At 55.0% G+C, this 15,577-nt stretch overlaps 1 protein-coding gene across 1 annotated transcript; it reads right to left on the bottom strand.

Annotated features, from left to right (window-relative positions):
- Positions 1–11,938: 11,938 nt before the first annotated feature.
- MRFAP1L2 (Morf4 family associated protein 1 like 2) lies at positions 11,939–14,033 on the bottom strand. Its single transcript, XM_028089647.2, has 2 exons — positions 13,494–14,033; positions 11,939–12,660 (listed from the first exon to the last, which is right to left on the bottom strand). Exon 1 carries the CDS (start codon positions 13,866–13,868, stop codon positions 13,509–13,511), a length of 360 nt encoding a protein of 119 aa, XP_027945448.1. The 5' UTR covers positions 13,869–14,033; the 3' UTR covers positions 11,939–12,660; positions 13,494–13,508.
- Between the last annotated feature and the right edge of the window lie 1,544 nt (positions 14,034–15,577).

Genomic DNA, 15,577 nt, shown 5'->3' with positions numbered 1-15,577 from the left:
TCCGCCCCGTTCCTCCCCAAACCTGCAGCATCAGGGAGGCAGAGACTGCCAGCCAGGGGACCGGGTGAAGGGCCACCCCCCTCCCCGCCTGCCAGGCCCCCCAGAACTCCCTGCCCACTCTTACTCTCTCCCTGCGCCTTGCTGGGCGGCCCCAGGGGTGCCGTGTGATTTCCAGACCCCAAACGCGAATCCTGTCTCTGTTTCCTTTTTTTTTTTTAAAGATTTTATTTATTTATTTATTTGTGAGAGAGAGAATGAGAGATAGACAGCACGAGAGGGAAGAGGGTCGGAGGGAGAAGCAGACTCCCTGCTGAGCAGGGAGCCCGATGTGGGACTCGATCCCGGGACTCCAGGATCATGACCTGAGCCGAAGGCAGTCGCTTAACCAACTGAGCCACCCAGGCGCCCGTCTCTGTTTCCTGATGGCGGGTGTTGAGGACTCAGTCTGCAAGAACCACAGGGGCAGGTAGCAGGCTGTGACTGAGCCAGAACTCCCTGAGCACAGAGCCGCCCCTCCCTCGGTCCCCAGATATGGCATGGGGGCAGGGGGCGGCGGCTGTTGTTGGGGATGCCTGCAGGGCCTGGCTGCCCAGGGAACCCCTGCACAGAGCTCGGGGGGTCAGGGTCGGGGGGGAGATGAAGCCAGCTACACGCAGCGGGCTCAGCCCCGGCCTGGCACTGTCCGGGAGCAGCTGCCTACGACAGTCCTTTCTCCTTTGGACACAGTGGCTCTCCCAGGTCTCCTGGAAGGGATCGTTTGGGAACAGGGAAAGGTCAGCCCACTCTGCTGCACGGGGCAAGTCCCTCTTAGGATGAGACTGCAGGTCCCCAGCAGGCGGGCGGAGCCTCCCCGAGGGCATCCCGCACCAGGGACCTCTCCAGCACCAGGAAAGGGTGTCAGAGGCCCATTGTGACACTTGGTGAAAAGGAAGGAAGAGTGTTAAGGGTTGTCACAACAGGGGGGGACACTGGCTTAGCTCCCAACACAGCAGAGCCGGCCTGGATGGCCCAGGAGCAGTTAGTGGGGCTCAGAGGGTGGGAGATTACTAGGAGGAGGCCGACAGGGCTGGGGGATTCCGGGGGCTGGCAGGCCCAGGGCTCACCCGTCCGAGTGGGGGGTGGGGAACTTGGGCAGGCATCAAGGGTAGGGAGGCGGCTTCCTGACTCCTGCTACAGCAGGCGGAGCACAGACGCGCTGAGGGACGAAGGACAAGGCAGGATCAGAGCCCGCGCAGAGCAGCCTGCTGAAGGGGAGAGTCCGTCAGACCTCCTGAGTGAAGACCTGGCTGGGGGCCGGGAGGGGCTGGCCTGTGTTCTCTAGGAGAGGGCCTCCTTGGAGCCGCGGGGGCGGAGGGGGGGGGCGGGCAGGACAGCACCTTCAGGGCTCTGATCCCCGCTGGTCCTCTCAAACTTGAGTCACCCTCCTTGCTAAAAGAGGATGCTCCCCCCACCCCCCATAAAATTTAGTCAAGTGTGTGGCTTTTGCCTAACATCCTTTTGAACTTGTTGCAAAAGTCAAAGCAAGGCCACTCAAAGACCTCTCCTGGTGGAGATCTTTGTAGGGATTAAAGAAAAAGTGGGGGCACCTGGGTGGTTCAGTCGGTTCGGCTCAGGTCATGATCCTGGGGTCTTGGGACCATCGGCCTCTCTGCTCAGCAGGGAGTCTGCTTCTCTCTCTCAAATAAATAAATAAAATCTAGGGGCGCCTGGGTGGCTCAGTCGGTTAAGCGTCTGCCTTCGGCTCAGGTCATGATCCCAGGGTCCTGGGATCGAGCCCCATGTCGGGCTCCCTGCTCCGCGGGGGACCTGCTTCTCCCTCTGCCATTCCCCCTGCTTGTGCGCTCTCTTGTTATCCCTCTCTCATATAAATAAAATCTTTCAAAATAAATAAAATCTTAAAAAAAAAGTGGTTAGATCACTGGTCGAGTGGACACAGGTAGAAGAGAATGCCTGGTTATAAAGGTCACTACGACCTCGAGGTAGGAAACATGGGGGTAGGCAACTAATTTCCCAGACCAGTTCTTAACTCTTAAACATTTAACAGAAACCCGCTGTTACAAAGAAAAACTACCTACAGCCACTGACAAGTCCTTGAAACAGGCAGAGTGACATTCCTCTGGGAGCTCAGCTGCTTCGATGTTACTGCTCTGCTAGGGCAAAAGGCAATCCTAGCGGAGCCCCGGGATCCTGGGAGTCTACTGTAACGCATGAAAATTCCTTTGGAAACTTCCTTTAACTCTGCCCCCCAAGCTACATGTCGGCAGTCATCCCCCAAGTGGATGACCCACAATATACATCTGAAGGGTCTCATGACTCATGTTTTACTAGGCAGTAATAAATGACCTTTTCCCAACAGTAGCTAGCCCCCTCAAGGTTCTGGAAACCTTGCTTCCAAAATTCCTTAGAGACTTATGCTCTCCCTAACCCCTTCCCAACTTGAAAGTGAGTAACAGGCCATTCCTCACGACCCTGGTGCGGCTCTTTCTGCCTGTGGGTCCTCTCCTCCTGCTTTAATAAAACCGTTTTGCACCGAACGTGTGTCAAGAATTCTTTATTGGCTGTCAGCTTCAAACCCTAACATTTCCTACATCAACATCGCAGGCCCAAATAGGTATCCCTTAGACCGAGTCCCCAAACTGGGCCTTCATCCCTAACCTAGCTACAGTTCCAACCGCCCCCCCCCCCGAAATGCAGTCCTAACCCGTCAGTCAGGAGTGATCCAATCAGCCCAGTAAAGGAACAGGCCACAGCCCGTCCCCCAGAGGAAGCAGGGCTAACCTGCATAAGACCCCTGCTCCTCCTCCTCCCAAGGTCTAGCGTGCTCGCCTCGAAGATCCTTTTCTTGGGCTAATAACATCTTGCCGCACTCTTTTTCCTAGAAAAACCTTCCATTTTGTACAACTCCTGGGAGCTCCCCTCTGCTTGCTACCTGGGGTGCTGTCCGGTTCCCGAATCGCTTAACAAAGCTAATTAGGGCTTCAAATGTACTGGGTTGGGTTTTGATTTTTAACACTGCATTTATCTGGAAAGCTAGTTTCTTCCCAAAAGGGGATTGTGAGTTGCGCCATGCAGAAAGCCCTTCCTGTCCCTGACCAGGTCGGGGTGATTTTTTCTTCCCACCCTCCAGGCCCGGGTGCCCCAAGGTCACTGGTGCCAGGGCCTCCTTTACAGCATGGGGATTTGGGGGCGGGGGCCGGGTAACAGGAATATCAGCAAGGAAGCAGACCCTCCGCGGGGCCGGCCCCCAGCTTGCTGGGAAGGGACGAGAATGGCTCTTCTGAGCGGGCTGAGCTGGGACAGAAAAGCGCTCCTGCGTCAGAACACATGCCCCCCCATTCCCACTTTGCACTCCCCCATAATCTGCTCCCCCCTAATCGGCTGACAGTGCGGGTGGGGTACCGGACCGCCGGCCGCCACCCACAGCCCGCACCCACAGCCTGGGCCCGACCTCTGCATGCGTGCGGGCCCTCCCACGCCCAGCACCAGAGGTGCAAAGAAGAAGTGGAATTACGACCTTCCTACACGCCACGCAGGGCAAAGAGGAACCACTGAAAGACCAAGGGGCCCAGGGAACCATCACCCCTGGGGGCCCTGCCCAGGAGACAAAAAGGCCGCCTGGCTGAGCCCAGGATGTGGCCCCACTTCTGAGGGGGATGGGCGGTCAGGAAATGTCTCCGTGGGTCATGGGTCCGGGAGCTTTCCGGAAAGGCCTGTGTGGGGTGGGGCAGGCAAGGCGTGGCCTGCGGGTGGGAACAGTTCCTAGACTCTGGAGTCTGGGTCACTCTGAGAAGGGCGTCTGTGCTCGGCAAACACGACCGAAGGCCCCAGGTCAGCGCAGACCCGCCAGGCACAGGCCCCAAACCATGTTGGTGCAGTGAGTTCTTCCAAGTGCCCCGGGGCGCCTGCCCCCCCGCTGCGGGAGGCAGACCCTGACCTCTGGAGTGCCTGGCCAGACAGGGGCCCCTGGCGGGAGGCGGGAGAGCACACGGGCAAGGAGGCCCCGGGGCAGGGAGCAGGGAGCAGGGAGGAGGAAGGGAAGGGGAGCGCTGGCCTCACTGGGGGCCTGTCTATAGCCCTTAGGGCGCAGCAGAGCTCCTGAGGGACTTTAAAACGCTGGCTGTCAGGGCCCCACACCCCCAGAGCTGCCCTTTCATCAGGCTGTGCTGGCCCAAAGCTTCCCAGCTGACGAGGGTTCTCAGCTGCAAAGAGACGTGGTCGGGTTTACCATTTAGACTAACTCAGCAGCTGGTAGGAGATTCAGATGAGGAGGGTGAGGCTGGAGGCAGGGAGGCCAGGGAGGAGGCTGCAGAGTAAGGAGCCCTCCAGGCACACCAGCTCAGGGGTCCTGCAGCCCAAAGCACATCTGGGGACTGGCGGAGGCCTCAACAGGGTGCAGAAATGAGAAGGAAGTGGGGGGGGCTCACCATCTGATCCAAGCTTTGCAGAAGGGGAAACTGAGGCTCAGGGTGAAGACATGGGTGAGCAAGCCTAGGCTCCTCTCCACTCTCACTGTACGAACAGCTCTGGGATCAAACCAATTTTATCCTCGGGAACGTATCAGACAAATATTTGCTGAGGGAGGAGGTTGAGAGAGCTGAGGAAATGAGTTTCTCAGGAACAAGCAGTGTCAGGGGTCCTGACACGGTGGGGGGCAGCCGTGGGGGCGGGGCCCGGTCTCAAGCCTCGTTTCGTGGCTCCTGGGGGAGGCGGCGGCCAGCCCTGGGCCCCGGAGCAGCCGCCTGCAAAGCCCTTTCTCCAGTCCAGGAAGCCAAACTCCATCTGCCACCCCTGCTTGCCTTCTTCTGAAGCCTGGAAGTGACTCCTGGGGCAGCAGCGGCTGGCTGCCACCATGCGGATGAGGCCGTAATGGATTCTTGGTGCTTGTAACCCAGAGCGCTCCCAGCTAGCTGGTTGTGTTCGTTTCCCCGGGCCGCTGTAACCCACGGCCATAAGCAACAGAAACTGCTGCTGTCGCAGATCTGCGAGTCCAAAATCAAGGTGTGAGCAGGGCTGCCCCTTCTTGGGGCCTCAGAGGGAGACTGTTCCTGCTGCCCACCCACCTCCAGGAGACGGCCCGAAATCCTTGGTGTTTCCGGGCACGCAGCTGCTTGACTCCAGCTCCTGCCTGTGTGAAGCGCCGCCAGATGGCCTTGATGGAGAAAAAAAGCCCACCCTCCTTGCCGTCTCCGAGGGCCTGGAGCCCTGCAGCCTCCAACCAGGGCGTGGGGGCCTCCCCCCTCCTCCAGAGCCACACCTTAGGAAACTTGACTGTTTCCTTCGGCAAGTCAAGACTTGGAGGTGATGGGTAAGGGAAAACCTGTGACAGTCTGCTCAGAATCAAAGTCCAGGCAGGCTGGAGCAGAGGGGACTCGGGACACGTTTCCATGTGTTCAAACCCAGACCTGGCTCTTTTTTTTTTTTTTAAGATTTTATTTGACAGAGACACAGGGAGAGAGGGAACACAAGCAGGGGGGAGCGGGAGAGGGAGAAGCAGGCTTCCCGCCGAGCAGAGAGCCCAACGGGGCTCGATCCCAGGACCCTGGGACCATGACCTGAGCTGAAGGCAGACGCCCAACGACTGGGCCACCCAGGCGCCCCGACCTGGCTGACTCTTAATGTGTTAATGTCCTTCAAATCGCTCTCCCAGGATCCTCCTGAAGCTCGCATACATTCTGCCCCATCGTCTGTTGTGAGCAGAAGCACCGGGGGTCCTGGGAAGTGTGCGAGGGGGCGGCAGGAACCTGGCTCCTGCCTGTGGGTGCAGGGCCGCCTGGGGCAGAGGACTTGCCTCGGGGCGGGGCACCTGGGGCCTACCTGGCCTTGGCCCTCCCAGGCCGCTGAGCCACTCAGTGACTCTAGTGAGTCCCTTCTCCTCTCAGAACTACTTTCCTCACCTGTAAAATGAGGGGTTCAGATTAGACCCGGAGCTCCTGAATCCCACGTTCTCAGCCAAGGTGCCCATCGTCCGTGGGGTGCCGTGTGTACTAGAACCACCAGGATTTAAAGAGTATTTCTTTTTTCTTTTTAAAGATTTTATTTATTTGACAGAAACAAAGCAAGAGAAGGATCACAAGCAGGGAGAGGGAGAAGCAGGCCTCCTCCTGAGCAGGGAGCCCGATCCCAGGACCCAGGGATCATGACCTGAGCCAAAGGCAGAAGCTTAACAACTGAGCCACCCAGGTGCCCCTTAAGAACTATTTCTATTGAGATGGAGAAACTCGCAGAAATTTTCAAGCTAGAGCAGGAGCCTGTGAACACCTATGGTTTCCATCTCTCAGGCTCATTTGGCTGGGTCCTGGCAGCCCTGCCAGCCTGCCGTGGGGTTGGGCTTCCTGACCCGTGGGAGTCACCCCCGGACCCAGCTGGGTTCTGGGTGAGCACAGGGGAGTGCTGGTTTGAGAACACAGAGGAAAAGGAGCTGAGAGGTGGAGGAGAGGCCGTGAACTCCCTGAAGTCCGCAAGCCCTGCATTTCCAGGCCGTCTGTCCCCCACCCTGCACTTCCTAGCCCCGCAGAGCTGAGTGTCAAGTTCTGGGCCATGTCCTCTGGCATGGGGTGGGGGAGCCGCGGCCCAGGTCAGACTGGGCTGGTTTGAGGGAAGGACCACAGGCAAGAATGGGGAGCAAAGAAATTAGTTAAGTATGTGGGTAAATATAAATAAAAATGGATTATTAAATAGAACAATACTTATTTCTAACGTGTCAGGTTTAAAAAAACCTAGCAGATCAGAAGTTTTCAGATCCTTATGTATTTTAGGAGGATGGAGATGCCAGTAAATTAAATTTTGGTAAGCTATTTATGCATGTACAGATTTTGAAGATGACAAAGGAACAGAAAGAGAGTACATGAGTTTTATTTTTTAAGATATTATTTAATTTTTTTTAAAGATTTTTATTTACTTATTTGAGAGAGAGAGAAACAGCACGAGAGGGGAGAGGGTCAGAGGGAGAAGCAGGCTCCCTGCTGAGCCGGGAGCCCGATGTGGGACTCGATCCCAGGACTCTGGGATCATGACCTGAGCCGAAGGCAGTCGCTCAACCAACTGAGCCACCCAGGCGCCCAAGATATTATTTATTTATTTGACCGAGAGACACAGTGAGAGAGGGAACACAGGCAGGGGGAGTGGGAGAGGGAGAAGCAGGCTTCCCGCGGAGCGGGGAGCCCGATGCGGGGCTCGATGGGGGGCTCGATCCCAGGACCCTGGGATCATGACCTGAGCCAAAGGCAGACGCTTAACGACTGAGCCACCCAGGCGCCCCTATTATTTTTTGAGAGAGAGAGATCACAGAGGAGAGGGAGAGGGAGCCGCAGACTCTCTGCTGAGCAGAGAGCCCGACATGGGGCTCAATCCCAGGACCCTGGGACCATGACCTGAGCTGAAGGCGGATGCTCAGCCCACTGAGCCACCCAGGTGGCCCAAGTATATGAGTTTTAAACCAGTAACGCAAGGGGCGGGGCAGGGGGAGAGTAAATTTGAAAACTCTTACTCCATAATAAGGCAAGAAAGGAAATGGGAAAGGTGGAGGAGGTCAAGAGAAGACGGTAAAAATAAATCTCAGTGCACTAGCAACTACGCCAAACATACGAGCGTGCGATTCTCAAGTCAAAAGACGAAGATTGTTGACCTGGATAAAAAAAAATCCACACCAGGGGCGCCTGCGTGGCTCAGTTGGTTAAGCGTCTGCCTTCGGCTCAGGTCATGATCCCGGGGCCCTGGGATGGAGCCCCACATCGAGCTCCTGGCTCAGCGGGGAGCCTGCTCCTCCCTCTGCCTCTGCCTCTCTCCCTGCTCATGCTATCTCTGTGTCTCAAATGAATAAATACAATCTTAAAAAAAAATCCAAACCAAACAAAATCAAAGTGCATGTGGTTTACAAAGAACATACTTAAAAAAATGTAAGGACACAGAAAGATTGAAAATAAAACGGTCAATAATCCCAAGGCGAACAGTAACCCAAGGCAAGCTGGGTCGACAGCAGCAAACAGAAACGGTTACTGACAGAGCCTGGCTCTACAGTGATAAAAGCGTCAACAGGGAGAGCAGACGTCGCTAAACTGTAGGCACTTCGTCACAGAGCATCAAAGCGCCCAAAGCACTGACAGACCCGGGAAACCCTGACAGTCCGCCAGCAGAGGGCGCTCTACAGGGCTCGCCCCGGCTGACATGTCTAAGAAGACTGCTCCGCGGGGCAGGGATGTTTTAAGGGAGCACATTAAAGGAACTCCTCACCCGTCCCTCTCTGAGTCGCGGCGGTGGGTACGTGCTGCCAACCGTGCATCTCAGCCTGTGGGGCTACGGAGTGTGGGTGAGCATGTGAGACTCGCAGGATACCGAATAAGTGACCAGACCGGACACCCCGACCCCAGTTCAGGACACCTTTGACTGCCCACGAATTGCATTGTGGGTGTCGCCGGATGACCATGGGGAAGAATACCAAGGATGGATTTCATCTGTTCAGTACCTTTTCCCGGCTGGGGAGAGTTCTCAGGGTCTGTCTGGAACCCAGCGACCCTCTGCTGTCTAAGCAGACTCAGTCTCAATACAGGACCCTCGTGGAAGTCCCCGGGAGGCTGGAGCTCCCCTTAAATTCCCAGAGCCTAGGGAAAGGTCTGATGCACCTGCCTTCACAGCTCTGCCTCGAGCGCTGAAACTAAGGGCTGAGTGGTTACTTGACGTGAACTGAAGACAACTGGAATGTCAAGCCCCAAGGAAGCTTGAACACAGGAGTGCAAAACCATCATCATCTGGTGGCCCAGGCACAGTCACTTGGCCAGAGTCATGGAGCCAGTTCCTTCTCCCAGGCGAGTTCCTGGGGGCATTGCAGCTACGAGTCCTCAACCGGAACAATGAGGACGATAAAATGACCTCTCAAATTTGGGAAAATTAGATAATGATGTGAAGGGCCAAACCCCAAATAGATTCTTCTTACACAGACTTTTGTTTTCTCCTTCCACACGTCCAGCGCGCTGCCCCTGGACGGGAGCTGTAGGAACCTGGACGGGGGCTCACAGCAAAAACGGGACCCAGGCACACTGTTTGCACTTTTGGTCCCTTGAGTGATTTTAGGATTGGACCTGTTCCATCCCATTCGCGTCCTAGAGACTGACTATTCCTCATGAGTTCGATGCAAGCAAAGGTAATGATACCAACCACTACTGGTTAGAAAAGGAAGTGGATTTTAAAATGGAAATAAAAGCACATTTGCCTTAATAGAGCCATCACACTCAAAGACGGGGACTCCCCAAGAACCCCCCCTTCCCACCCCTGCCCCTCTCCATCTGACACTGCTGCGGTCACCCACAGTCTGGCCTGAGGGGTGAGCCAGAACAGGGGCCCCGGGGGCTGGGCTCTTGGGAGGCGTCGTGCAGTCCTCAGCCCTGGCCACCCCGGCCCAGCCCGACTGCACTCACAGTGCTCCCGGCATCATTTGTTGGCGAAGCCACGGCACAACCTACAGGTGCCCTTCTAACGGGATTACAGACTCGGAGGCTGGTGGGACAGACACGGGCTGCCGCAATTCCCACAGCGACAAACATCACGAGCAGCCAGAGGACGCGGAGGCAGGGAGGTGGGCCAGGTTCCCAGTTCCCTTCCGTACAATCCCAGTGGCGGGGTCTCTAACCTCCCTCACAGCCCCGCCTCGTCCATCCTGCACAGACACACGCAGGTTTCCTGAACCACACAGTGTTGTCAGTCTGCTCAGACCTTTCCATGGCTCCCCATCACTCCGCTTCTCGAATGTTTCCAGCGAACCCCCCTTAACCTACTTGAAACGTGGTACCTTGACCGGCAGCACAGGCATCACGGGGGAGCTTGTTAGAAATCACAGTGTCAGGTCCGTAACTATAGGATCAGACCCTGCATTTTGATAAGATCCCAGTTCAGATGCACTTTAAGTTTGAACAGCGCTGCTTTAGGGGCTCGGTACGGAGCCAGAAGCAGCCCAGACTGTGACTTTTTTTAGCAAGTGGTAGGTCATTTTAAAAAATTAAAAAAATATCTTTCTTGTCACACATTCAGAAATGCTGACGACTCAGAATATTACAATAGATGGCCTGGTATAAAGTACTCGACAGCAAATCCAGGTGCATCCCGGAGCACAAATACCCCAGGTGCAGAAGCAAGTACACACAGGATCAAGTTTAAACTCTTCCAGGTCACTTGCGGACCTCTACAACCATGCCTCCTACCTCCCTGTTCCCTGCAAACACCCACAAACCCTATCATGTCACATTTTGACCTGACAGACTCCCAGGGTTAGTTCCAGGATGCCCATTCCCTGCGCCTGGGATGCTGTTCAGGTGGCTGAGCTCATGCTTCTGGGCCCAGACCAAGAGTCACTCGGTCTAATCTCATACTCCCCAATGCTCAGTGGACTCCCTCTCTAGTGCTCCCACCACAATAAAAACACAGGATACCTACATCTCCCTGACTGCCTGCAGCAGGCCTGGGACCACAAATCACATCACTACTAGGGCCACCATTCACTTTCAAAACTGCCCCCATTTGACAAATGACATGGCTAGCCTCAACAGGTGCTCAGACCATGAGCCTTGCGACCAAGGCTGGATCCTTACACATCCGCATAGCCCCTTAGCAACACCTTCAGAACGCAGTCCACATACCAGCCTGTGCCTGCAGGGGCCACTCTGGCCCAAGCACCCCCAGCTGCTTGGGCGCTGCCTCCGCACCCGCATCTTCACTCCGGCCCCAACTTCAGTTCTTCACCGAGTGAGTCTCCTCATACCTGGTCAGATTCTGCCACTCCTCTGCTTAAACCTTCAAACCGCTTCCGTGTCTCTGAGTGACTGCTCCTTCTGACCTCACCATCTACCATTTTCTCCCAAACCACTTGGGTCTCTTGCTGCTCCTCAGCCCTTTGCCCTGCCTGTTCCACCTTGTTCCACCTACCTACAATATAGAACACCCTTTCCCTACACACCCTTGTGTGTATTCCACACGTCTTTGCTCAAATGTCACTTATCAGGTATGTCACCTGACCACCCTATATAAAACAGCAACCCTTCCCTACCCAATACCCCGTTTTTTTTCTACAGAGCTTACCACTACCTGATATAATTTTTTTCCTGCCTTAGCACAACGAGGCACTCTTCTAAGCTTACAGATGTCAGATCCAAGTGTATAAGCACCTTGTTCACTGATGCACCCCCAGCACCCAACTTACCTGGCAAACCAAAGACCATCACTGGGGGCGCTGTACTGTGATTATACGTTTACAGAGTGGTTTTTTCTTTTTTAAGATTTTATTTATTTATTTGAGAGAGAGAATGAGAGCCAGAGAGCACGAGAGGGAAGAGGGTCAGAGGGAGAAGCAGACTCCCTGCTGAGCAGGGAGCCCGATGTGGGACTCGATCCCGGGACTCCAGGATCATGACCTGAGCCGAAGGCAGTCGCTTAACCAACTGAGCCACCCAGGTGCCCGCGGTTTTTTTCTTTTAAAGATTTTATTTATTTATTTGACAGAGAAAGACACAGCGAGAGAGGGAACACAAGCAGGGGGAGTGGGAGAGGGAGAAGCAGGCTTCCCGCCGAGCACGGAGCCCGATGCGGGGCTGGATCCCAGGACCCCGGGATCATGACCTGAGCCGAAGGCAGACGCTTCACGACTGAGCCCCCGAGGCGCCCCGTTTACAGAGCCGTCTTAACTTACTAGATCATCTCTCCTGGAAATTCCTAGCGTCCAGCAGACTCTGGAGGGTCCCACGGTCACAGTGAATGTTAAGTGACTGAATGAACTGCCCTGAAGGCAGAGGCCAGACGACATGCTTTCCTGAGGCTCTTTCCTGCTCTGCCTTCTCCTCTCTCCTGTTACAGTCCCTACAGATCGAACCTTCCTTTGGCCTACAGGCTTTGGAGCACATTCCCAAATGAGAAGCACTGGACATTCATTTGACAATAACAACAATCAAAGAGAAACTTTCATTCTGAAAAGAATTTATTTATCTCACCTTTTCCTGGCCAAATCAATGGCTTTGGTTATTTGCACAAAGGTTCTAAAAACTGTCTTTCAGCATTTGTTTTTCCAGGCAAGTGAGCTTTATCAAAGGGAGCTAGAGCTAGAGCTCTGCTCTCAACCTCTGTGAGGTCTGCTCTGAGGACCTAGGGTGGATATCATCTCAGCCTGGAAGATGCTTCCTGCTATCATTTTGGGGCCTGACTCGGTCAGATCCACACTCTCCTCCCTAAACCCTCCAGGCCATGCAGTGTCACGTGCAGTTGTGGCAAAGAAGCTCCTGAAATGCATGATTACATCAAAAAGTTTACCCCAAAGTCAGCCAATACTCATAGTACCTAGAACTCATCCCCTATTCTAGGTTACTCACCAGACAGGTTACATGATGTGCACCAGTTAACATGCCACAGAAAAATTACATTTCTGAAAAAAGACAAAAAAAAAAAACAAAACCCAAAAAACAAGCAAACAAAGAAAACGAAAAGAACACAGCTCTCCTCCTCTGATCTGAGACTGCAAAATTCCAAAATGCAGCCGCCACCCCTCTCCATGCCCAACAGCCCCCCAGGGGCTTCTCAATCTGATCCAAAGCAGCGGCATCCACATCCTTGACTAGTCTGGGTTCTTGCTTCAGCAGCTGCAGCCAGGCAGTGTCTTCTGTCTTGCAGAACTCTGACCGCAAGCCTCTTTCATGCGTCCCCAAATTCCAGGAAGCATAAAAAACAAAAAACAAAAAACAAAAAAACAGCAGAGCACAAGAGTATACTTCGGAACTTTAAAAACACGATAAAGTCACAGTAACGAATATGACAACACAGCAGCTTACAATCTAGGCCCTATTCCTTTAGGTAACACTATTTGTCTAAAAGCTGTCTTCTCGCAACTCAATGCACGTAACAATCATAGTCATATCCGCATACATAATACTGAAATCCTCTCCCCAGAGTGATACTGGAGATTTATTTAACATGGTGAAAATCGAGGGAAAATATGGGAGAGGAAAGACTCTTGGGTTCAGCCTCTCCGGCAAGTCCTCTACCAGCTGAACAGAACCCATCCGCAGACAAGCTGGAGTACAAGTGGGGAAATCAATCATCACAATCTAAATTCTAAGACTGTCCTATCCCGGAGTGAAACCAACCCAACCACCCGTACAAAATGCTACCGCTTGCTGTCCGGACATGGGCAGCGCTCCAATCTCATCACAGCACGTAAACTTCCCGTCCTGTACTTCCGCTTCACGCTTCTCTCACTGGCCCCCGCGTCTTTTGTTGGCGCTATGGCCTCGGCTCTCACCCGAGGGGGAGGCCGGTGCGCCTCCTGCAAATTCGTTACCAGCGTGGTCTCTACCCTTCACAACACCTTACCCAAGTACTCGCTTCTAGTTCCCGATGTAAGAGCGCCACCCTGTGTCTGATCAGCCCTTCTCCCACCGCCCGGCGGGGCACTCCGAGGCAGGGCGACACAGACCCCCGTCCAGCGCGCCGCCCCCCGACAGCCCCCGCCGCCCGGCACGTACCCGCCCCCGCGTCCTTCAGGAGCCCCCGCAGCTCTCTATCTGCCGGTGGAGCTCCACGATCCTCCGGCCCATCAGCGCGGCCTCGGCGGCCTTCCTCTCCGCCTTCTCGCACAGCTTCAGCACCCGCTCCTCCGCCTCGCCGCCCGCGCGGCGGCCGGGACCCAGGACGCCCTCGGCTGAGGCGTCCACCTCGCTCTGAAGCTCGTCCAGCAGGCTCGCGACCTCCAGCAGCTTCCGGCGGGCCCGCAGGTGCGCGCGCACGTGCTCGCGCTCGAGGGCGGCGACGTCCCGGCGGGCGGTGGCGCGCGTGGGGTTCAGGGGGCGGCCGCAAGGCTGCTCGGGCCCTCGCCGCTCGTCCGCGTCCGCGGGCCGCATCGCGCCGCCCCCGCCCCTGCGGCCCGGTCACCGCCCCCGAGAGGCCGGCCGGCTGACAGCGAGCTCGCCGTGATGAGCAACAGGTTCTCCCAGCTCTTCGCAGCAGAGACGGCGTCCAAAATGGGGCCCCAGCCGTCTGCCAGAGCTGTGCTCCCGTGCGGCCCTTTTACGACACGCCGGAGCTCCTTTGCGGCCGCGCAGCCCAGGCGCCGCGGCCGGCCGCCGTCTGTACGTGCGGGGCTCCTGGAGGGTGGATGTCGTCCTCCCTGCGCCCGGTTGCTGCGCGTCCTGCTCCCGGGATGGCGCTTACTGCCGAGTGCTCTAGCTTCTTAACGTTCTGAGTCCTAAGTAACCGACTCGGGTTGGCACTGCTGGAATCCTTCAGTGCAGCGGGAATCGAGGTGGCGAGCTCGGCGTCGGAGTCTCGGGGCGCGCCATGGAGGCTGCCCCAACCACCGCTCGCTCTGGGCTCCCGGGCGGTGGCTCTCCCCAGCCCTGCCCGGAGCGGCGGTGTGCCCCTGCGGATGCTAACCGCCCTGTTCTCCTTGCCGCCCCGCCCAGCGTCCGCCCCGACTTCTTCCTTCTGCCTTTTGCGTTTTGGTTCCGAGTCTGCGCCTCGCTGTACCGGACGGTGGTGGAGGTCTGGCCCCGCATTGGTGCCTCAGACCCGCCTGGCGCCAGGTGTGCCCTTGGGCAATAATTATAGAGGAATTCATTCTCCATCCGGCCATGTAAGCCCTTCCCTTAGACAACAGGCTCTGCAGGCAGGTTCTTGGTTGTTTCCCCACAGTCCTCACCTGCCTTGGCACACAGCAAGAGCTCAATAAATGTTGCTTTAACGTTATTTCCCAACATTTTTTTAACTACTTTTTTTAAATTGAAATAATTGACAATGTTATATTAGTTTCAGGTGTACAACTAGTGATTTATCGACTCCGTACATTATGCTATGCTTACTACGAGTGTAGCTACTGTCAACATATTTTTATTTTTTATTTTATTTTTTAAAAAATATTTAAGAGAGAATGAGATAGAGCATGAGAGGGGGGAGGGTCAGAGGGAGAAGCAGACTCCCTGCTCAGCAGGGAGCCCGACGCGGAACTCGATCCCGGGACTCCAGGATCATGACCCGAGCCGAAGGCAGTCGCCCAACCAACTGAGCCACCCAGGCGCCCTGTCAACATATTTTTAAACGAGCCTACTGTATTGTCATTGTGGGATGGATGAGGTAAATTTCTAGGCTTTTTCATTCTGTGTATCTCTAGCAGGTAATATCGGGCAGACCCTACTTGTGGGTTGGCCACAAGTCAGAGCTCCTTTAGGGTACTCTCTATCGTGCAAGTGGTCCCTCCATCTTCAAAGGCAGCAACATCATGTCCAATCCTTTTTATCGTTTAATCTCTGACATCACCATCTGCTCCTTGCCAGAGAAAACTCTACTTAAGGGTTTCTTATGATTAGACTAGGTGTGAAAAATCTCCCTTTTGCAATATAATGTAACATAGTCACAGGAGTAATACCAGGGAGCAAATCTCATGGAGAGCCATATTAAAATTATGCGTAGCACAGGCTCCTAGGAATCCTAAGGGCATGATCTCACAGCAGCCAGATATGACAAAAGTAGCAGTAATTAAGTCTAGAGAGCTAAACATAAGAATTGCCTGGCTTTTGGTACATGAGTGGAACAGAATAAAATACATAGGAACCCA

Source organism: Eumetopias jubatus, unplaced genomic scaffold (assembly GCF_037043125.1).
Source record: "Eumetopias jubatus isolate StellerSeaLion01/CBP00866 unplaced genomic scaffold, mEumJub1_p1.0 scaffold_2, whole genome shotgun sequence".
Taxonomy (NCBI): Eukaryota; Metazoa; Chordata; class Mammalia; order Carnivora; family Otariidae; genus Eumetopias; species Eumetopias jubatus.
This window is presented reverse-complemented; position numbering and strand designations above follow the sequence as displayed.